Below are 24,224 nucleotides of genomic sequence, written 5' to 3' on the forward strand. Positions count from 1 at the left end.
AGACGTGTTGTTTTGACCCTAAACGCATCAGAAAGCTGGGAGTATTTGAGCGTGCCGGAGTGAAAAGAAATTCTGGAAAATGTTCCGCTCAATTTTATTCCTTACTTTTATTTCGCTAGCATTTGCTAGTGAGTTAGTTGTTGAAAATGTTGTTACAAACGAATGTGAAGTTAAATCTAAATCAGGAGATATGCTTTCTATGCATTACACCGGCACATTGGAGGATGGAACGAAATTCGACTCCAGGTAAGAAAATCATGATAGGCCTAGCTATAAGTTGGAGGCCGAAATTCCTATACTTTACTAGGCTACTAGGTACTAGCTATCTGTTAGAATTTACCAACTTTGTTATTTATCAATGTTATAGTTGAACCCAAGTAACTATGTGTTTAACTTATATTAATGTCTTTCAATTAAACAATAGACTACTACTAAAAAATGCTCAAAACCGTCCCTTTTTACCCCGTTTGACGGTAGGCCTATACAATTCCTGACTCATTAATTGAATTTTTCAACTTGAAGTTTGATATTTCTTTCATTCTTTGGATTACTCATAAAAGTTGATGGATATTCATTGCTTTCCAATCAATTCGCCCAATTGGGATGCCATCATTTTGGTTCTTATAACAAAGTGGACTAATTAATTTGTCTTTATAGCCTAGCAGGTATTGCTGAGTTACAAAAACTACTGTCAAATGGGGTAATAAGGGATGGTTTTGAGAGTTTTTGTTAATAATTTCTTACCATGAAACATTTCATAAGCGAGTTTGTGCTCATTTTGCAGGTATTTGCGAGGGCTATCGAATGGCATCTCTAAAAAAAGTCCATATGCTATTTGTAAAGTGCTAGATGCAATATAAAAGGCTCCTAAAATAATCTGGAAATGAGGCATGAGTTAAACTTCACTTGAGTTAAACTCCATTTTAAAATGTTTGAAGCATGCAGAGTGTACTCATCTATTACTAACCAGAGTGGAAATCTAAGATTAGAGGTTCACTTAAAAAAAAGCGTTCCGCCTTGAAAAAAAAAACGTTCCAGGCAAGTGGCAACTAGAAACAGGTTTGCAGGTCGTCAGAAATCGGCCTCGGCATGAACGTTACATCAGGCAACACAGAGAAAATCCCAATATTGTTAATTGCTGTCTCTTATACACATCTAGATGTGTATAAGAGACAGATACTTGATGACGTACGATGATGTTAAGCACAGTAACGCGTTCCCAAAAATGATAATGAAATCAATAGAAGTACAATACCAGTAATAAGCCATTATTTACTTCAAATTACATATTTTGTATATAATATACATATAATGATTTGCGCTTGTGTGTATTAGATGTAGGTATTTCAGAACTAAACAGGGTTTTGAAAGCGCTACAATGGTTCAGACTCGCTCATGTTCAAGAGACATCGTCCAAAAAGCGATGCAATTCTTGCCTTTTATGGGTCATTCTGACNATGTTTTTGGAGAAATAAATCCTAGTTTAGGTTAATTACTTTTCATTCTTTTTTGCCCAGTGCTCAATTCTATCTATGACATTCTATGCACAATTTTGTGATGACTGATCCAGTAATTTTTAGTGAAGTGAAATTTTTTTCACTGAGCAAAGTAATTGTAATCAAAATTCTTTGTTGTTAATTGATTTTTTTTTCAGTAACTGGAGCCTTTGCAAACCAAGGTTATACTGTAAATGCAATTTTAGGGGTGTCCCTTATTACCCCGGGGGGGCGTGTCCCTTATTACCCCGTTTTGCGGAAATGGCTGCCATTTTTTCTTGGAATGAGATATGAAAATTCTGTCAATCACATTTTTAAGCCAACTCCTGTGTGCAACTTTTATGTAAGTACAATTTTTCAATTCAACAAATATTTTTTCTGCTACACACCTTAGCAGAGGTACTTTTCCAAAATCTTACTTTTCACACTTTTTTCAGGGATTTTTTAGAGGTAATGAGTGTACGATTTCTTTATGCTGCATAGATAGTAAAAATGCTGAACTTTACTCCACTATTTTTAGTTTGGCCATATTTTGATTAGTTTAGCTGCTACAACATTTCTACAAAATTTTGGAGGACTCGCTTATTACCCCACCTGTCCCTTGTTACCCCGTTTGGCAGTATAACACCTCATCAATGGATGGAAAGTTCTGGCATATAATGGCTATGCACTTTTAGATTGACCCTTAGTGTGTGGCATCTTTATTTTGTTAACTTGGTAATGCACAAACTCTGGTGCAATGGTTAGAAGTTCCTTATGAACCCTTCTGAATGACTGATTCTAGACTTCCTAACTTGTAATTTGAAATGTTTGGCCCTGCAGGATTATAAAAATAACTGTGCTTATGACTTATTGCAGGGAAATGTTTGTTCCATCAATTAGTTGATTGCTTATGGAGGCATTCATTGTTGATGGGAAGATAGATTAACAGTAAATAGAGGCAGCCTGCTAACAAACAATAGCAAGGCTGTTTGCCAACTATCAATAGCAAAGCTATTTGCCAAACTGTCAAGCTGCAGGTATCCCTAGCTGGCTAGCTGCCAATAGCAACATGCAGTTAGTGACGTCACTTTTGCTCTGATCTTTCCTGAGCTGCCTTACATTATACAAATTTCTTTGTTCTTATGTTTTTAAATAACTTGTATGATGGATTTTCTACTTAGACAAACTGTATTTAGCACATTTTCTCATTAATGGAAAAAAGTCGCAATTGTGCTCATCATGTCCATCCGTCCGTCTGTCTGTCTGTGTGTCCGTCCGTCCATCCATGACTTCACGTTTTTGTTATTTTTTTCCACTACTCACAATTTTTTTATAAGAAACTCAGTCATTGGATCAGTCATTGGATTGGGATAACTTTTATCTGCTATAATTTCATGTCTTTTATCAATATTGATGTTTATTTGTGGGCAGTGTGGACCGAGGAGACCCATTCTCGTTCCAGCTTGGAGTGGGTCAGGTGATCCGGGGCTGGGACGAGGGTCTGGTTGACATGTGCCCCGGGGACAAGAGGAAGCTCACCATCCCTGCTGACAAGGCTTATGGTGATCGCGGTGCTGGTGACATCATCCCACCAGGTGCATTCTCTAAAATTCTTCTTGTCTTACTTTTAGAATTTATTGTTAAAGTGGAAGTTTTTTCTTCTTTATCGAACTGAAAATGATATATTTTGTGCACTTTATCATTACACTTATGATTAATACCATTCCATCTGTTTTTTTACACTCCACACAATATAGAGCATTGCTTCACAACACTTCACCCTCACACTCCTCATCACCTCCCCACCCTCACACTCCCTTTGGCCCCAATTATAACACAACACAAGAACCCCCCATCCCTCCCCACTGCCCACCCACTAACGCCCCCCGGTGTTGCAGGTGCGACGCTGTTGTTCGATGTAGAGCTGCTGGAGATCGGGGAGGCGCCGCCCCAAGTGAACGTCTTCAAGGCAATAGACAAGGACGAGGATAACAAGCTCAGCAAGGAGGAGGTCAGCACGGGCAATGGTCTTGCTTTATTACTTGTACTTCAGAGTTTGGCTTCAAGTTTCGATGGAATTTGATGAGGGTAAAAGATTACAGATAACGAAAAATAAATAAAAGTTAAATCTGCAATGGGCTTTGATTAGCTGAAGAGTTATCACGGGCTGCAAGCTAGGAGTCATGAGTTGCAGGTTTGAATCATGGCATGCTAAAAACATCTGAGGTCGCTTGTAGGTGACTTTTGCAACGTGGCTGTGAATGTGTTGCATAAGCGAATCTAAACACGTTAGCATTTCAGGGAGTAAGATTACTTCCAATTGTTGCCTAGTGAGGAAGCATCGTGATTTAAGACATTTGGAACTTCAAGGCACGCCTGAAATAATTTGGTTTGAAAAATTTAGCTGAAAACTTGAAGTTATTTAATTTTATGAATGTATTTTATCACTAATGCTGCAATGCAGAATTATCTAATATACCTACCTCTGACAAGTTCAAATAAGATCGCCTTATCTTTCTTAGCTTACGCTTGGGGTGAGACAGTGGTTATTGCCGTTGCTAACGCGCTCTTGCCAAATGTTGATAACGCGGCGGTGCCAAATGTTGATAACGCGGCGGTGCCAAATGTTGATAACGCGGCGGTGCCAAATGTTTATAACGCGGNCAGCACACGTCTGACTCAGCTTCAGCTTGACTCAGCACATGCCTGACTCAGCTTCAGCTTGACTCCAGACTCTATGAATTTGTTGCTTTCTAGCCTCATTTCTCACTATTCTTCTGGTGTTCACTATTCCTCTTTTTTATGTGGTTATCTACCCAATTTTCTGCTGCGTTCAGTCCTTTCTATGCTCTATGCATATTGTATGCTCTCTCCCCTGCGCTACCTAGTTTATTTTTGCCTATTATTTTTTCTACTGTAAAAAATCGTTGCTTGGAACCTTGGTTTTAAAATAAGTTTTTGTATAAATTTCAATTGGGCGTTTTTTGTGTGGAATATTACTAGTAGCTTTACTAACACAAAACTTAAGACCATATGCATCATCACTGATGTATACATGGTACTGGTTTGAAATGTTTTTGGGTGCTTACTTTTTACCTGTCTAGTGTACTTATCTGCCTGTCTAGTGGACTTACTGTCTACCTTTCTAGCGTACCGTACTTGCTGTCTGCCTGTCTGGTGTACTTACTGTCTGCCTGTCAAGTGTACTTACTGTCTGCCTTTCTAGCGTACGTACCGTACTTGCTGTCTGCCTGTCTGGTGTACTTACTGTCTGCCTGTCTGGTGTACTTACTGTCTGCCTGTCAAGTGTTTTTCCTCTGCCTTAGCCTACTGCTGCGGCTGCCGCTGCTGCTGTCACTGCTGCTGTCACAGCTGCTGCGTGTGCTGCTGGAGTGCTGCTAGTGCTGCACCGCTGAATGCTCAGCAGCACCTCAGCACTGCTGCAGCAAAGCATCCTTCACTTTATACTCCATTATTTTTGCATGTAGCATGATTCTCATTTAGAAATATTTTTTATCTGAATTTTGAACTGTACAAACATCTATTCTGTTATCATGATTTTAAAATTGAGTTTTCTGTGCTCCATTTTCTTAAAAAAAGGTTGGAATTCTNTACCAATTTAATATTTTAGGGAAACAGATACAAAATGATTTTTAGGCCTACACCTTCAATGATGTAGGCCTGAAAATGAGATGGCAGTGAATGCTCGGTAGTATTAAGCTTGTAGATTTGTCTTACAGCTAAATAGTTCGTAAATAACTTGTGTGGTTAAGCTAAATGGCTGGTAAATAACTAATGTGGTGAATCTCATTAGTTGGGATATAACTAATTAAATTTGGTCTAGCTTTGTAGGTGAAGACTTTATAGTATATCATATCTTAATATTAATCTTACTGCTATCTTGCAATAGTGCAATGTGTTTTCTGCATACAATGCAGTGTATTTCCTCTGTATAAAAGCACAAAATCTCCTGAATATTGCCAGTTTCTTCAAGTGACGAATTTAATTCCCTTGTCTATGAATTGTTGGCAAGTTATTAGTAATATTCCTATGACTCCGGCCTGAATATTGTGGTTATTTGTCTAGTGATGCCATTGCCGGGTGTACTGAATAAATTGATTTATATTGAGCTTAATTATGCAAACTACACAAACTATCTGTGCTCTTCTCTGTATGAGCTCACTGTACATGATTTTTCCCGCACACATTTTTCTGTATGCACACTATTTGTACCTGCTCTTTTCCGTTCGCGCTCTCCCCAGAACGCACCCTTTTCTGTATGCACACTTACTGTGCCTGTTCTTTTCCGTTCGCGCTCTCCTCAGAACGCATCCTTTACTGTATGCACACTTACTGTGCCTGCTCTTTTCCGTTCGCGCTTTTCTCCGTACGCACACAAACTGCACGTGCTTTTCTCTGTACACGTGCTTTTCAGTACGCGTCCCGCTCGTACACCAATAAGCGTACTGTCCAAGAGGCCACAATAAACGCGGTGAAGGTCTGCTGTTGTTTCATTGCCCGCTGATATTCGCGTCCGTTTTGTGATAATTCCCTCAAGTTCATGATAATGACGAGTGTTCCCCGCTGATGGTGTGAGTTGATTGTGTTCCTCAGCTGTGGGCGTGGCAGTCACCATCATCACTAGTCCTGCACCAACATTTTTTTCCCTTTGTCCCCTGCTGGGGCACGCGAGCTCACGGTGCCACAAACATAGATATCACATGCACCACTAACATCTTCACATGCACCACTAACATCTTCACATGCACCACTAACATCTTTACGTTTCTACATTTACATTGATTTCCCCGCCGCGTTGAACCCGTATTGCGCCTACCTTGTACTCACATTGCTCCCTCTTTTAACCCACATTGTGCCCATGTTGTACCCATTGCCGTGTTTTTGTTGCGCTCAGAGGCTCGGGCAAGAAACGTTTAAGGGGACGACGTGACAGGAGTTCTGAGAGAGGGGCGGAGATGGGCGAAGAAGTAATGGCAGGCTAAAAAAACCCCGCCCCAAGGGCGTCCGAAAAGCTAAGGAGAAAGAAATACAGGGAATGAGATGCTGAGTGGACTTGATATGCTGTAGGGCCGACCGTAGCTGAGGTGTGCGGCTGTTGGTCATGCGTCATTAGGGACGATCGAGTGAGATGGGTGAGCAAGGACACAGCTGTTCTTGGCCGTTTTTGTGGCACTTGAGGATATTTTCCTGCCGAGATATCGTGTTGGCTTCGCGGGATATTTCGGGTAGCAAGATGCCTTGGCAAAAATGGGTGTGGTGGGTAGCCTCCATGTGTCATTTCCCAGGAAGGGGGCAGATAGAAAAGTGAAGGAAAGAGGTATGGTAGGCCTACAGTGACCAAGTAAGAGGTCTTTCATTCATAATTCTGAAGACCAAGATCCTCCAAAGCTTTGTCTGCGAACAGCTAAGGTGTTGGCGGCAGACATGAGACAGAGATCCGTCTTGATGTGGATGTGATCGATTAAGGACATCTTAAGACGCCCGGCGACCAGCGTTTTCAACGAGTCGTCGATAATTTTTGAACGTACGACAGTAGATCGCGAAGGTACCTGATGGGACACGTCGTGGTTTAAGATTAAAGTGCGTTGTGGTCTCGTAAGATGCGGCCGGGTTGTCTGCCTGCATTATATTTGTCGTCATCTTGACCCATGATTATCTTACCGCTGCCCCTCAGGTGCTGACGTACATCCAGGAGCAGATCCCAGCCGAGGAGATGGAGAAGGGTCAGGACCCCGCCAAGATCACTGAGGAGATCTTCCACCACGAAGACAAGGATCGTGACGGCCACATCTCACATGAAGAGTTCTCGGGACCCAAGCACGACGAGCTCTAGGACGTCTAGGGCATCTAGTATGAGTGATGGTGACCTACAACTAGGCACCTAGATAATAGCGAAGGATGAGTTGTGGTACAACTAGAGTATGTGCTGCATCTATTGGTGGCGACACTAGATCATTTTATCGATCTTGAGTCGTAGATCTTTGGCGGATCATGTTACGAATGTTTGGGCGTCATTGCTCCATCGATCATCTAATTATCTAGATGATCGATCATCTTCATTCTATCTCATCCAGACCTTCTATATACCTATCATTCTGACATTTTCGAGATCATTTAAATGTTTCCTTAGATCACCAGATCTAATCTAGCCCATCCAGATCTTCCCTAGATCATCCTGATCTTTTGCTCACGGCGTGGATGACTATGCCCTCTAACGTCCTCATCTTGTGATCCTTTCTGTTGATCCAATTGCCCGATAATCCAGCGTTATATTATATGGATCTATCTCCTTTTATTCGTAATTTACATATTTAATCATATTTTTTATTAATAATTTATTGGTTTTATGACTAATTATATGTATCTTGTAGAAACTGGCTTTCATAAAGCCTGTGAACCAGTTTAACTGAATGAGGTTTTACGCTCGTCTCAGACGATTTATTCAATAGGGTCTTCTGATCCATTGCAATTTACGGTTTTAGCGGTCGCCTGAACTTTCTTCAGCAGAATAATTCAAGTGTACAATTTTTGGCGGACAATACAGTTCTTTCTCTAAGGCCAATAATTTAAAATTATCCAGATTTCATCCATGTCAATGCCAAATATGCAGAAATTTCGAAGATTATATTTTTTAATGAAAATATTAAATTTGACATTTAAATAGGCAGTAAGTTCTAATTTCTGTCCTGCTTTTTTTATAAATTCGTATCTATTAATTTTTAATTTAATTCATTGTAAGGAGCTCGATGATTTCCTAACAACTATTCGCAGCGGTCTCTCGCTTGCATTATTTTGACGAGTTTTATCAGACAAATTCAGCTTCCATCTGTGAGCGGTGTCAATTGGTAGAAACTATTTAATTAATTATACGGTTAGTGTCTCCTATTTGTATAATTGGTATCTACGATACGTGGTACATTTTAATGCCTGTGAAGGGTGGTGAATTTTCTTATCTATGATGCGTGGTACACTTTCTTATCTATGATACCTGGTGCATTTTAATGCCTATGAAGGGTGGTGCATTTTTTATCTATGATGTATGATTCATTCCGTTATCTATGATATACGAAGCATTTTCCTCCGCTCTGATGAGAGAACGTTATTTTCAAAGTTAACTATATTTTATGCGAGAGTCAAATACATCTCAATGTATTTTTAAAATACTTTTTATGTATGTCGATATATATGACTGAGAGCTTTGTAATACATATGATGCTGTATTTTCTGAATATTAAGCGCGAGTAAGCGTAGTTTTCATGGCTGTTTTTGTATTTTGTGTAGTGTGATCGTTACTATCGTTGTTGTTTTTGCGTGGTTGTGGTTTTCAACATTTGACGAGTTAGTGTTCAGACTTGAGAGTAGGTGCTAATGTGTCCAATGTACTTGGTGTTACAGGCAACATCTGAAACACTTTTTCTAGATCAGAGGACTTTCCTGTTAGTTCTGACACCGGCATTTGTATGTGTTGCGTCTTCGTGTTCGTGGATTATATTCGTTGTACGTGTCTTGTGAAATATATTCGTGTTGTAGGTAATAAGATGAGTGTTATTAGTGTGGTGGTTAAGTGGTCGTAGTTACTAGTTACTAGGTTTATAATAACAAACAAGGTTGTTAGGTGCCGTTGTTATAGATCCACTGCCATGATTGCAAGGCTAAAGTTCTTGCCGCGGGTAATTGTGATGAAAGACGCAACAAATAATATAATTATTGATCCAATTATTCTGCCCATTCCTCTGAAGTTGATTTGTTATGGCACATACTCTATATTGATGAGATTTTTTCCCCACATTTTATGTTAGAAGGAAGACGTTGTTACTGTTACCTGTCGTTAACTTGACATTATTAGTCTCAAAGTTCGTTGTGCTTCTATTTAGTCTTTGTCTGCCTATACATATCATAAACATTGTTAAAAATTTGTTCAACTGATGGTACTTGGAATTTAACCTGCTATGCGGCATGTCTGGCGGGCGCTGATTGGCTGACAGCTTTTAGTTGCACCTTGCTACGCGGCATGTCAGGCGGGCGCTGATTGGCTGACAGCTTTTAGTTGCACCTTGCTACGCGGCATGTCAGGCGGGCGCTGATTGGCTGACAGCTTTTAGTTGCACTAAGACCGTTGACTTACTATGTAAATCGCCAACTGTAAAAACTTCTTTGATTGCCAAGAAAAAAATAGTGCAAGTTCTCGAAGGTATTGTTTTCTTGAAAATTGCCGGGAAAATATTAACATTTGCAGTGTTATTATGCGAATTTTCGGGGTCGAGTGTGATGCATAGCTAGCGGTGGTTCTTTGCTTGAGGTCATGGCAGTGCATCTTCTATGTTGTTTTTTTAATACTCTTGTTGTATTGATACGATTTCGACACATTTGTGCTGATGCCACTTCTCAACGACCGTGTGCTAAAAAACTCAATCGAGACTTGATTTGTCGCAATCAATACCACGAATTGTTGTTTTACGCATTAAAGTGCCCTGCACATTTCAACTGAAGTAAAGATTCTGCGGCGACTTTCATAAATGATTTGTATCGTTACGTTCTAGGGCCACAAAATTCTTGCGCACATTCGAAGTTGCGTTTCGGCTCAGTGTGAAGGGATCGCTACGTCCGCACTTTGTTCGTACATGCACTACGTGGAGCTTGAAACACGCCTTGTGATTGGTTGGTACGCTTCACTTTTTTGACCAATCAAGGGGGCAGATGAGCTCGTCTTCTGCTGTTGCTTCCGTAGATTAGTTATTTTTTATATGATAAGAGCGAGCAGTAACCGAAGCTTATTTTTCGCAGACGGTCTCAAATAATCTTTTTTTCTGTAAGATGAACACCGGCGCTGGTGAAACCCGAGCCATTTTTACACACACTCCAAGCAATGAATTGGTTACTTTGTCCAACTAGTGACATACTTTCTTACCCACAGCACGAGCAGAGAGCTGAAGTAGCTTTGATCCGCCATTTGGCCGGGCCATACTGGCTTAGGATGGCCTTCACAAGGGCAAAAGATGCATCGCTATTGAGACAAAGTGTCATTTCTTTGAGTGCACTAATAAGGCGTTACTGATCGAGCCAATAAGGTTTGGGTTGTTGCTCAATGGATTGTTGTGGTCCACCAACTCTAAATTAATTTATTTCTATTCTATTCACAATCTAATACTTAATTTGTTTTAAAGAACTCTAGGTGACAATTGTGTACTTGTTGAGATGAATTTATGATTGTTGGTGTGCTGTAGATCATTCTATGTGCGGCTGTATTGAGCTTCCAAGAGCAAGCCTTGCCTTCTCCGTCGCACCTAATTACTAATAAACCGTATTCTTTCTTTCGCCTTTCTTTTCCTTCCATTTTGTATTTTAGTGGTAGTATTCAAGAAGGCAATCAATGTCTTTGAAATTGAGTGTTATTGAAACGAATGATAGAGACCAATAAACACTGCGCTGTACTGCGCAGACTGTATTTATATTGTTCAGACTGTGCCTATGCACTGCAGACTGTGCCTAGACTGCGTAGATTGTACTTAATAGCGGTTTCAGCGTTTATTGGGCCGTGGGCCTGTCGCCGATTCTTAACAACGCAGAACATTCACAGCATTTTGCGGTCTCGAACTCGCAACTCGCTGCTACAATTCTGCTGTGCTTAACCGCCCGGCCTCCTTTGCGATTCTGACCAGAAACTGTCGCACAGAGCTGGGATCGAACCCGCGCCTCTCTGCGCCAATATCTTGGTACTTTGAACTTTAACCACTGGGCCACCTTGCCTAGACTGTGCCTATATGTATTTTGCAGAATATTTATATGTACTCATCCGACTATGCCCAAAGTTCGATGGCTGTAACTAAACTTTTTAAACTACTGCAACTATTTATACTGAGCTTATCAATATTTACCCTTAAGCTCATCATATTCGCTGCTGAGCTCGAATGTTTCAGAGTACGTTTATCGAAGCTGACTACTAACTGGAACGATATCACTAGCTACACCTCATACCTGCCGCGTCCATTTGTAGGAGCAAATGAGTCGGATCTTCGTCGCTAAAATGCGCTGGATTAGACACAAGCTGATTGAACTGATGGACAGTATTACCAGACAGAACGGAACTGTTATATCAATGGGAGACGAGAGTTGGGGGAACGTCGCAGCCCTGACGAACATCTGACGCTAGCGATGCATGCCCTGCCGAACTGGCGTGGGCCGAGCTGTGTGAGCAGCCTGAAACTGGGATCGTCGCAACCTTCTCGTCCGTGGCGAGTCTTCAGGGATAAGCCGAGAAAGTCATCGCCTATTGCAAGCCAGACACAGATGGCAGATACGATTCATTACTTGCCAGATGACTGTTACCTTCTGCTGATACCCTGGCCATTTTCAGATGTCATGCGCAGCTGCTAAGGCACCACACAAGAAAGACGGGTGTTGCCTCCGAGGTTATCTCTTAAATTCGATGTGTTGCAAAAAATGGACGCCTTTAATTATTAAAAATAGCAAGCGTAGGGATATATAAGGGAAAGTAGAATATTTCTCTTTCCACCGTAGCCGCCAGATGGAGGTATGCCTCACTCTCTTCTGGTTTGGCGCACACAAGCCAGTTTTGCTCATCTCGTGAAACGTGTGTCTGACTGTCTAATCTCTCAGACAGCGATTTTGTCTGCTGGAAATGTCAATCTTATGGTGATGCTCGACGAAAATTTTCCCCTATCCAAGCCAAATTGACCTAATTGAGGTATCTTTGCACGACGAGCGCGTGGTGCCATAACGCCGGTCTCGTCGTGTATTACTCGGGAGCGATACATGTGTACGACTTTATATGAATTTTCGAACGCCGTTTGCATACGATATTCCGGATTATTTGCCTGCACTGACCAAAGTAAAATACGGCGCAATAAGAATGATCTAAAGCGCCAGAAATTGATGCTGTTAGACTAAGTCCGGCAAACACCTTCAGACACACATAGCTAGACCAACTGTGAGTACACATAGCTAAGAGTATACATAGCTATACCAATTGTGAATTCAAATGAAGAAAAATGAATTCATGCACTTGCTGTAATATATTACATACAATTCTATTTCATTTTAGATTCTAGATCAATAATTTCAACCTTTCTCCATCATGAAATTAGGTGCAATTAATAATATCGGTTTCAGCGTTGATTCGGCCGTTTGACGTATAGCCGATGCATTCAAAGTTTGCTGCGGGCTTAATAATAATAATAATAATTAATAATATCGGTTTCAGCGTTGATTCGGCCGTTTGACGTATAGCCGATGCACTCAAAGTTTGTTGCGGGCTTCCAACATACAACGCGCTGCTCCAAGTTTGTCGTGCTTAACCACCAGGCTTCCTGGTCGAATTCACCAGAAACGGTTTCACAAAGCTGGGATTGAAATCTCACCTCTCTGCTCCAATCCTGATACTCTGAACTGTAACGACTGGGTCATCCTGTACGCACCCTGTTGGCATGTAATTGTAAAAAGTGCAACTGTTAACGGATAATAATGGAAAGGCAAACACGCACTTTCGCTTGGCGCGGACTTGGGCCGTTTTTTTCGGCAATCTGGCAAACCTGGCCTTACAGCATTATTTCCACGCATATATTTCTCAAATCGAAACCGATCCAGATCTAATTGATAATAAATATGTTTACTCGCAATACGCTCCTGAGAGAGTAATCAGATATTTGGACACATTTTGTGTTTATTTAACGCGCTAAACGCTATTTTTTGCACTCTTTCCACATATAACATTTGAATTGAAACCCATCTTGATCGAATTAATGAACAAGCTTTTTTTACGAAGTAAAAAATATTACAGAACAAAAACAATATGATAAATTACACCAAAAGTTACGGTGATCCCGATTTCAGTCTCCAGCCAAGCATTGAAAAATTAGTATCAACCCAGGAAGAGACTAATTTTTTATATTATTATATTTTTTATGTTTTATTTTCACTTACAAATGATATTCGAGAATACAAATACTCCATTAATTTTAAGGATAAAATCACCATTTTAAAAGAGGGAATTTATATTCTGTGAATTCAAATATTATTACTTTTCATCAGGATTTTTTAATATATATTTCATTTTATCTAATATTGGCCCAAATTCATTTTATAATTTCAACTTAGTGGTGTCGGCCGGACTTTCGGCCCTTGGTAGTGGACCCAAATGAATTTTGTTTACGGGATATTAATTTTAAAAGCATGTTCTCACTACATCTCCTAGATCTTTTTTATGATGAAAATTATTTGATCGCACAAAAAAGCCCAAAGTTCAATTCTAGTTACATTTTTTAGCACCAGCCTTCTTGGGCATTGGTGCTGTGCTTACCGTAAAGAAAACTGAGCCGTTTTGTGTGGCAACATCGAATTGTTTTCGTCCGTAGAGTGCTCTTTAGTCTCTTCCGAGGTTCGTGTTCATAATTCCTAAAGTTGGTGAGATATTTTTAACTTAGTACTAGATTGCTTAGTGTTTTTCAAATTCAAGTGATTTTATTTGGTTATAAATATTTTTGATTGAAATAAACCAATGAATTTAATATTCGGTTCCAGCTATCGCGGGTCATGGGCTCAACAGCCGCACTGGAACCGTGTCCGTGTTACCAAATCCCGAAAGTTTATATCGCGTTATATTATATTATTTGATTAAGGCATCTTAACTAATCATGTTTGATTGTAGATGTCTCTCGTTGATTTAAGTTACAAATTCTACAGTGCTGAAGCTTAGGTTTTTTAAATTGTAAATTAAAATATTAAAATTATCCAATGATTGGTGATGTAGTGTTATACAGTTTTGTTTATTTATCTTCTGGGTTATGGCTAATAACTCTGTTGTGCAATGTGCAGTTTTAATAGGGTAAACGCACCATATTCTGACATCGTGGGTAATTCTGACATTTCTCAACTTATTCCTTTATATTAAGCTTTGTCTTACTTTCACGCATGCGTAGATGGTTGAAAATTGAAATAGTGACGTCATGCTATTGCGCGCCACGCGGTGCCAGATTCCCGCAAAACACTAGCTAGGTCTGGCAGGAAAATGTTAAGATCCTCAGGCTCAGAGCAAACATCCAAGTCAACTAGGTAGTGAGAATATTGAATCACGTGTCAAAGTTGATAGTTGACCACTCACTTGACCTTGCTCTACCAAATAGTGATCAACTGTTTGTGTAGACAGAATATTATGGTTTGAGACTTTTAAATAAGTCTGTGAATATATTAGGAATCCTTTAAGTATACTTGTAGCCTATATGCTGATTTTAAGTGGGAAATAAATTAAAAGATAATTAAGTTAGGGTGAACGCGGTATATTCCGACACATTAAGGACACATCGAGAAATGAAAAACTATAAAAAAATAACCGTATGCATTACTCAAGTTCTGTTTGCTTTATGTGACTCGCAAAACACCGTACTACGCGCCAGCAACAATGAAACGTCACAAAATGTTGCCATATTTGTTTAAAAGCCTTTAGAATGCAAACCTACCAAATCCCTATATTCCGACTGTGTGGCAATATTCAGCACGTGGTGAGGCGTATTCCGTCCGCGCTTCAAATTCTACTGATACGTAATGCCGTCATCCACGTGTTCGAATTCCGTTCTGTGTGAGCTGTATTGGAATACAACACGGTTTTGAATTAGAACACTAATGAATATTGAACACTACTTAATTACGCTTTTAATTAACAACTATTAAGCTTTTAATTAAGCAAATTTTAATTTTTGTACATAGCTTGGAACAATCTGTGTGTGTCCAATTCAAGTTGTGACGAAATTAGTTTTCATGTGTCTAAATCAATTTCTCAACTTAATCATCTATTAATTTATTTACCACTTGAAATCAGCAAATACAAGTATACTTAAAGGATTCCTAATATATTAACAGACTTATTTAAAAGTCTCAAATCATAATATTCTTCCTATACAACCAGTTATTCACTATTTGGTAGAGCAAGGTCAACTGTCAAATTTGACACATTTTTTGATGATCTCACTGGGTAGCGTGCATTGTCTCTCTATGGATCTCAATATTTTCCTGCTAGATGGCCAAGACCTATTGTTTTGGCAGTAGTTTGATGCACTAATGTATGACACCACCATTTCAACCATCAACGAACACATGGAACTAAAACAAAGCTTAATATAAAGGAAAAACTAGAGAGGTGACGGAATTACCCACGATGTCGGAATATACCGCATTTACCCTAAGAGACCGTTTTAGACACCTAAAAACTAATTCCAATACAGCTAGGAATTGGACACACACAGCCCGTTCTGAGCTGCATTCAAAAATTGAAATTTTCTTAATTAAAAGCTTAATAGCTCATAAGCAAAAGCTTAATTAAAAAATTAAAAATTGTTAATAAAACTCATTCCAATACAGCTCACACAGGGCGTAGGAATTACGAATTAGTAAGAGTTTGAAGTGCTTTCAGTTGGTGGATTGAAATAATGTATGAACCTTCAAAATTAGAATTCCATCCTGGCTGTCAGAATTAGTCTCACAAATCACAAAATGCCAAATTTAGTCACACACAGCATCAGAATTCATGGATTTTGTAGATTTGAATTCTAAAGGCTTTTAAATTAATATGGCAACAGTTTGTGACATTTCATCCATGCTGGCGCGTAGTGTGGTGTTCTGAGTGACGTTGTAACCGGGCGCACTAGCGGGTGGAACAAACTCGTTCACTTACTGAATTTTACTCTTATAGTGCTTGTCACAGATAACAGGAATTAATGAATTACTTAGGGATTTGCTTTTATTCAAGTATTTATTTTCATTTATTAAAAGAAAAGCCAATGTGTTAAAATTTTATACAATAAGAAATAGTTTGCCAAACTCATAATTAAAATTGGATCAATAAACAAGATAATTTAGGACTATAGAACTATGAAACTATAGAATATGAAACAATGGAATATAAAATATGAAACTATGGGTGGAACAATACACTCAGCAACTGAAACAAACAAATGAACATAAATATACATGCAATAAGAGACATAATAATTTATTTGCTGTGTGAGGGAATTTAGTGAAGTTAATTTGACTTTAAACAACTGAAATCTGAATCTGGAATATTGGGCAGAATTTTCTACAAATTGCAGCTAAAAACTACAATTTTACAAGACCTTTTCAAAAATAATAAAATATTAGGCAATATGTCTCATTTTTCTTACTTTTAATGTAAGAAATTACCAACTACCTAGTATGTACCCAGTACCTTGGGTCAGGATTGGAATTTTCCTACTTATTCCTGAAATCTTGTGGCTCTGGCATGATAAATTTTTAATACCTTTGGAAACTTGTGGCCCGATTGTGCACTTTTGTTAACAATTAGATAGGTAATTCATCTGTTGCCTGTTGGGGATCTTTTGGTTCTGGAAATGGCAGGAAAGCACTAGTCATGGCATTAAAGGGCATAGTGACAACTGACAAACCAGATATTTTTTAGAATCAGTTCATTTTTAATTCCCACATTTACTGAAGATATAAACCAATACCTTTTGTATGATAATGCTGGTATCCATGATACTTTACTTGTCTACTTATAGGACTCAAAACTGAACTTGAGGCTGAGTCTAAAAACTCTCTGCTTTGCCACTATGTTAAATAGAGAGATGTAAAGTCCATGCATGTGTTTCTGCACTGTCCATGTCCCCACAACTCTAATTTTACCCTAAAAACAGTCACTAAAATTTGTCTTCACTTAAGTGGCTACTGAACAAGTGATTATGCAGTCTGACTTCTCTGACATAATTGCAACTTTGCGATCTTCTAGGAAATGTTTTGGTTGACTTGTTGTTTTGATGCTGATGTTATTACGTTCTGTATGTTATTTTGGCGGAAGACAGGAGTATTAAAATATATATACTGTGGATTGTGGAAGTTGAAAATTTTATGAAACGACCCATTTGTGAAGTGCAAACTGCTATTTTTCAGTCAAACAAAAAATTATGACATAGTGCCGCGAAATTTCATACCTGCTGAAATTATATATTAGAGCTGCGATATTTCAGGAAAAAAATAGGAATTTTCCAGCCCTGCCAGCATGGAATACATCTGCCCTATGAGGCTGAAAAGCTGTGAAAAGAGCTTTCTTGCCATTCTTGTAAGCTGTGAGATCCCTGCTAGATTAATTATCTACTACCTTATTGTTTACAAATGTTCACAATTGGATAATGCTGGTATCCATGATACTTTACTTGTCTACTTATAGGACTCAAAACTGAACTTGAGGCTGAGTCTAAAAACTCTCTGCTTTGCCACTATGTAATAAAGAGAGGTGTAAAGTCCCATGCATGTGTTTCTGCACTGTCCATGTCCCCACATCTCTAATTTTACCCTAAAAACAGTCACTAACATTTGTCTTCACTTAGTGGCAACTGAACAAGTGATAATGCAGTCTAACTTCTCTGACATAACGGCAACTTTGTGATCTTCTAGGAAACGTTTTGGTTGACTTGTTGTTTTGATGCTGATGTTATTACGTTCTGCATGTCATTTTGGCGGAAGGCAGGAGTATTAAAATATATATACTGTGGATTGTGGAAGTTGAAAATTTTATGAAACGACCCGTTTGTGGAGTGCAAACTGCTATTTTTTCAATCAAACAAAAAAATATGACATTAGTGCCACGAAATTTCATACCTGCTGAAATTATATATTAGAGCTGCGATATTTCAGGAAAAAATAGGAATTTTCCGGCCCTGTCAGCATAGAATACATCTGCCCTATGAGGCTGAAAAGCTGTGAAAAGAGCTTTCTTGCCATTCTTGTAAGCTGTGAGATCCCTGCTAGATTAATTACCTACTACCTTAGTGTTTACAAATGTTCACAATTGGGTCACAAGATTCCCAATCATCCAATATATTGAAAGAGTGTCAGTTTGAAGCTGCTAGATTTTTCTAATGGGTCTCATAATTCCAATCTTGTTTGACAGTGAATATATTAATTTTTGTTTTATCTTCTTTGTGTCTCTCTTCTGCCCAATTTGCCAATCTGGAGGTCACAAGATGCGTAGCTGCCATTTAACCACATTCTTTTACGATCCAATCCTTACTTAAAATTCCTTATTTGATGTTAATGGCATCATGTTCCTTAAGTGGCTACTGAGTTTTTAATGGTTTTTAATAGTTTGGGTTATACATTGATGCAAAGGAGTTGTCTTTGAAAGTTGAGTTGAGAAAGTAGTAAATATCCCAATATGGAAGAATGGATCAGAGCTGACTATGGCTGCTAGTTGGTAAACTTGAAAAAGCCAAGTTCATCCTGTTCCTCCAAAAAATATTCTTCAATATCTAAATGTCTAACCTGTATTTCTGTGACATTAGGGAATACTGTGGACTCCATTAAAATGTTGATCCTCTCATGAATATGAAGCTACCTCAAGTTATTACAATTTAGTTTGAAAAATTGTCGGCAATGTTAGATTTGCCAAATATCCTGATTAGAGCCTGGCACTTCAATGAAGATTATTTTTTATGCTAATATGGTATTGATGTTTTGCAGCAAGAGATATAGAGACTTGGACCTATTTTACCAATAATTCCATGAATCTAGAAATGAATGCACATAATAATTATTCAAATTTACCTTTTCAGGTAGGCCTACATCATCATGAGGGTGATTAACACCTCCCAGAGTGTGAAAATCCCTGAGGGGGTCACTGTTGATGCCAAGAAGCGTGAGGTCACAGTTAAGGGGCCTAGAGGTGTCCTGAAGAGAGCCTTCAAACATGTTCAGATGGACATCTATGTAAGTCTGCCTTTATTCCTACTCACTCCAGTCTGAATTCATTGGAAAAATGTTAATTTTTTTTTAAACCATGAGATGGAAGGTTTGATGTGAATTTGGTTGGTGTAGAAAAAGGTTTGATAATAATGAAAATTGTTAAGAATGTAAGTAATATAGGAAGTAACAAATTTTTCACTTCTTATTTGACAAGCTGTCGGTTGCAAAGTATAAAAATAATTTTTTGTTGTACTTGATTGCAAAATTTTGATATCTGCACCAATATGCTTTCAACCTAAATGTAATGAAATTATGAGGTAGTATTATCTATTGTAAATTGTAGGTTGTTTATTAGGTTGAAACCTGGATATTTACATGCCCTCCTGGTGTTTTGAATAATTTTGCCTCGATAACTGATGTGTTGCAATATTAAATCTGGAAATAACAAAATAACACTATATTTATTGTCATGGAATTAGTTGGCTTACAAAGTAGGTACATTGGATTGAATAATTTAATTTGATTTTTAGTTTTAGGAAGACAAAAATTTCGTTTTAAATAAAAATGAACATTGCTTTAACATGCATAATTGAAATTGAATGAAGGTTCTTCAAAGCATGGCCTGTTTCAACAAATACAATTCATATATTGTTCTTAGGCCAAAGCACAATTCAGTTGGAGGATCATCATTCCTGGACAACTGCTAGTCCGGATTTGAAATGATACATTTAATTTTGTTTGCAGGTGTTGAAACCCTCGGAAAAATACCCCCACGGCGAAGTTAAGGTTGAGAAGTGGTTTGGAACCCGCAAGGAGGTTGCCTGCGTCCGCACCTTGTGCACACACATCAGGAACATGATCACTGGAGTCACCAAGGTAAGTGTGTCTACATTTTCATCAGCGACAGCCATTAACTTGTCAATCTATTAGCTGCCAAAAATATTGAGTCCTGCGTTAGACACTTGAAATTCAATTAATATTGTAATGTTGGATGATAGAGGGAATCTCCATGCAGTTTTCTGATCAACATAAATGACATAATGATTATCATAATTAACATATTTTTTGTGTTCGCTTGTGTCTCCTTAAAATAACATGGCATGTGGTCTGAATGAAGATTTTCTTGAAGCTTTCAGTTAATATTTTAACTTTCCGTTGTGTTAATAAAATTTGAATGTATAGTATAGGAATAACTTGTGGTAGTATTATGTATGTTGTAAAGATGTTGAAAATTAAAACCTGTAAGTGAAATCAATTATATATATAATACATTTGATGCCGACTAAATCTTGGCAGAACTTTTATTAAGGTGGATGATTATTAAATTTAAATCTTTGATAGGTGTTATAATCCATTTGATATGATCAAGTGTGATGCATATAAATCTTTATTAAAAGTTGATATAATAATTAACTGTGATGCGTAGAATAATTGAAAAAAGCTGTATGAACTGTAGTTAATATTATGATGAACTGTGACGCATATAAATCTTTGATATAAGTTGTATGTAATGTAGTTAATATTACAATGAAAAAAATGTTACACATATAAATATTTGATGGAAGTTGGAATCCAGTTGATACAATGGTGATCTGCGACACTTGTCAATTTTTGATAGAAGCTGTATTCATGTCGTTATAATGATGAACTTTGATAATACCATTAAAATGCAATTTAATTGCACACGGAAACCACGAATTCTTGCATGCATTTAAAAAGGTATCAGTTTAGGCTTTAATGGCAGCTTTATTAGCTAAAGCGTTATGCAATAAAGTTTTATGTGCTGAACTCTGGGCAAGATTCTGTTGACATTTCTTCATATCGTTCCATTCACGTCTACACTAGATAAAGATTGATATCAACAATTTTCAGTTGAAACAGGTTTTTCAATAATTCTTGCTAGTTGTACTTGTTTAAAATGTTTGTGTTTTTTTTGCGTGCAGGGCTACCAGTACAAGATGAGGTCCGTGTACGCCCATTTCCCCATCAACACCGTCATCGACGCAGCCGGCAAGTCCGTTGAGATCAGAAACTTTTTAGGGGAGAAGCACATCCGACACGTCAAGATGTTGCCAGGTTAGTCGCTGCATTCCTCATTGATAGTTATTTTTTAGTGATAACACAGAATTCTCTTCCCCAAAGCACAGGGTTTGATGTCCTTTAGCCGTTTTTGTTAGCTTAAAGCTATGCCTGAGTACAGACTTCAACTATGTCACACATTATACTGCGCAAAAAGCCAGGCATATACGGGGTCCGCCATATTTATGGCAACGGATGTTTGCTATACAAAAATAAATTAGTTTCTAGGAGAATTTTCTCGTATAATGAAGCTTAATATCATCTATTAGTTCATCTATTTTATATTGCAGAAATCGAAGGTGTCTAAATTTACTATTACTTATGGCAGTAGATAGAAATGCAATTGTAACTCTTTATGAAAAGGGCGAGAGTAATTTAGTCATTGAAAAAAAGCTCCAAATTCGTCGTGAAACTGTGTGGAAGGTGGTAAAAAAATTCAAGGAAACTGGTGAAACATGCAATCGACCTGGTCAAGGAAGGAAACGAAGTGTCCGAACAAAACAATTGGTCAAAAACACGAGGGAGAAGGTGAGGAGAAACCCAATGTCCTTTAGCCGTTTTTGTTAGCATAAAGCTATGCCTGAGTACAGACTTCAACTATGTCACACTTATACTGCGCAAAAAGCCAGGCATATACAGGGCCTGCCATATTTATGGTAACGGATGATTGCTATATAAAAATAAATTAGTTTCTAGGAGAATTTTCTCTTATAATGAAGTTTAATATCCTCTATTAATTCATCTATTTGATATTGCAGAAGTATAAGGTGTCTAAATTTTCTATTACTTATGGCAGTAGATAGAAATGAAATTGTAACCCTTCTTGAAAAGGGCGAGAGTAATTCAGTCATTGCAAAAAAGCTCCAAAGTCGTTGTGAAACTGTGTGGAAGGTGGTAAAAAATTCAAGGAAACTGGTGAAACGTGCAATCGACCTGGTCAAGGAAGGAAACGAAGTGTCCGAACAAAACAATTGGTCAAAAACACGAGGGAGAAATTGAGGAGAAACCTTCGTCGCTCAGCTGCAAAATTGGCTGCTGAAGCAGGAGTCAGTCAGACATCAATGCGTTGAGTCCTTGAAGACGACCTCAAAACCTCCCCTTACAAGATGCAAACAAGGCATGAACTAACAGACCGTCATGAACGAATGAGGCTTGAAAGATGCTAGCACATTATGGATCTCATTGAGGGATGGCACGCGGCCCAACTTGGTGTTCAGTGAAGAGAAAAAATTTGACATTGAACAAAGCGTTAATCGTCAAAATGAAAGAGTTTGGAGTCGGGATGGATCTGTGGCAACCAGAACAGCAACACGATGTCAAAATCCCATGTCCGTGATGGTTTGGGCCGCGGTAACCGCCACTGGGAGGTCCCCACTCGTTTTTGTCCCTCAGGAGTGAAATTGAACAGTCAGCGATACATTTCGGACATTTTGGAAGCTGTGTTGTTACCTTGGGCCCGTGAACACTTCAACGGCTCACCATGGAGTTTCCAACAAGACTCTGCCCCATCACATGGCTCAAACATGACCCAAAACTGGGTTTAGGGTCGCATCCCAGCGTTCACTAGCAAAATTGAATGGCCATCAAGAAGCCCTGATTTGAATCTTCTCGGCTTTTCTTTTTGGGTTGTTTTAGAGTAGGGTCTGCAGAAGTGACAGAACACCTCACGATTATTCATTGGATAGTTTTAAGTCTAAATTGACACGAGAATGGGACTAGATCCCTCAAGAAATGCTGCGTGTCTCCTGTGAAGCTTTCCCGCGTAGATTGGAAGCCATCATTAAAAATAAGGGTGGTCAAATTGAATAAATATGTCTGAGAATTGTTAAGGTAATTCTTGGCTACTGCTCATCCAATAAAAAATAATGCCCCTGTCTGTTTCATTGGAAAAAAACGTGCGTTGCCATAAATATGGCAGACCCTGTAGAGAAAAAAGTGTTTTTTTTTTCAACTTTAATGTTATTTAGTATTTCCTGGTGTTTTTAAAACCTTGGACAATGAATTTCCATGCAAATTTAATGATTACTTTTGGATTTCTTGCAGGTGTGACCGTGCAGGTTTCCAAAGCACTTAAGGACGAGCTCATCCTTGAAGGCAACGACATCGAGAGAGTGTCGCAGTCTGCCGCCACCATCCACCAGGCCTGCAAGGTGCGCAACAAGGATATCAGGAAGTTCTTGGACGGCATCTACGTCTCCGAGAAGGGCACTGTCGTTCCGGATGAATAAAGTCTTGCCTGACGCGTCTCAGCTGTTTTTCCTTTTCCTGCTAAAAATGATTTTTATTGTGCCGCTGTCTACCAAGTGAAAGAAAAAGTTGAGATTCGCCGTTTTCTATTTGAAAACTATATTGAGTAAGAGCTAAGGATTGTCGCCAAATTTTGAACTCCCTGAATGGCAGTATAATGTTACAGGATGAAAATAGCTATTGAATTGAACAGTTTTTGTGATGTAAAACAGTAGGTTGACTGCTGAGGGTTGATGGATTATCATAGAACGTCCAAGTTGTTAGCCGGTAAGGAAAGCACGCAGATGAGCTAGTTGCCGGATATTTTAGTGGAAAAACATTTTTTTTGGCGTTTCATTTTGGATTTATCAGAGGCTCGTTGCGTATAAAAACGTGGACTATAAATAAGTTTTGAGATTGGCTTAAAGACGAGTTGGTAAACGGTTGGCTAGCGTTTGCAGTCATGTTTATGTTCCGAGTTTTGGGAACGTGATCCATTCTCTTGATCAAGCCATGAATTTGTCAATTCTTTAACTTCAGTGCAGTACGATTGCTTATTTTCAAAAAAACCCTCGGTAGTAGTGGATTGAAATGAGCAAAACTATTTTGCTGATAGTTATTATTAACTTTAAAACGCAGATGACTTGGGATTTGCTTTAAAAGCATTGCGTTTAGAATACATGTAAATCGGTAGTT

General features: G+C 38.5%; 2 protein-coding genes across 3 annotated transcripts; both read left to right on the forward strand.

The window, feature by feature from the left end:
• Positions 1 to 10,810, forward strand: LOC108682866 (FK506-binding protein 2). The gene is made up of 4 exons (XM_018172112.2): positions 1 to 246; positions 2,910 to 3,073; positions 3,377 to 3,489; positions 7,174 to 10,810. The coding sequence occupies exons 1-4, from the start codon at positions 80 to 82 to the stop codon at positions 7,330 to 7,332; spliced, it is 603 nt and encodes a 200-aa protein (XP_018027601.1). The 5' UTR covers positions 1 to 79; the 3' UTR covers positions 7,333 to 10,810.
• Positions 10,811 to 13,810: 3,000 nt separating this feature from the next.
• LOC108682867 (60S ribosomal protein L9) lies at positions 13,811 to 23,548 on the forward strand. 2 transcript variants are annotated; one of them, XM_018172113.2, is made up of 5 exons: positions 13,811 to 13,893; positions 19,094 to 19,247; positions 19,968 to 20,099; positions 21,167 to 21,299; positions 23,346 to 23,548. In XM_018172113.2, exons 2-5 carry the CDS (start codon positions 19,110 to 19,112, stop codon positions 23,528 to 23,530), a joined length of 588 nt encoding a protein of 195 aa, XP_018027602.1. In that variant the 5' UTR covers positions 13,811 to 13,893; positions 19,094 to 19,109; the 3' UTR covers positions 23,531 to 23,548. The 2 variants fall into 2 exon arrangements, with proteins under 2 accessions (XP_018027602.1, XP_018027603.1); XM_018172114.2 differs by having other exon boundaries at positions 13,846 to 13,919.
• Positions 23,549 to 24,224: the final 676 nt, after the last annotated feature.

Source organism: Hyalella azteca, unplaced genomic scaffold, assembly GCF_000764305.2.
Source record: "Hyalella azteca isolate HAZT.00-mixed unplaced genomic scaffold, Hazt_2.0.2 contig6269, whole genome shotgun sequence".
Classification (NCBI taxonomy): Eukaryota; Metazoa; Arthropoda; class Malacostraca; order Amphipoda; family Hyalellidae; genus Hyalella; species Hyalella azteca.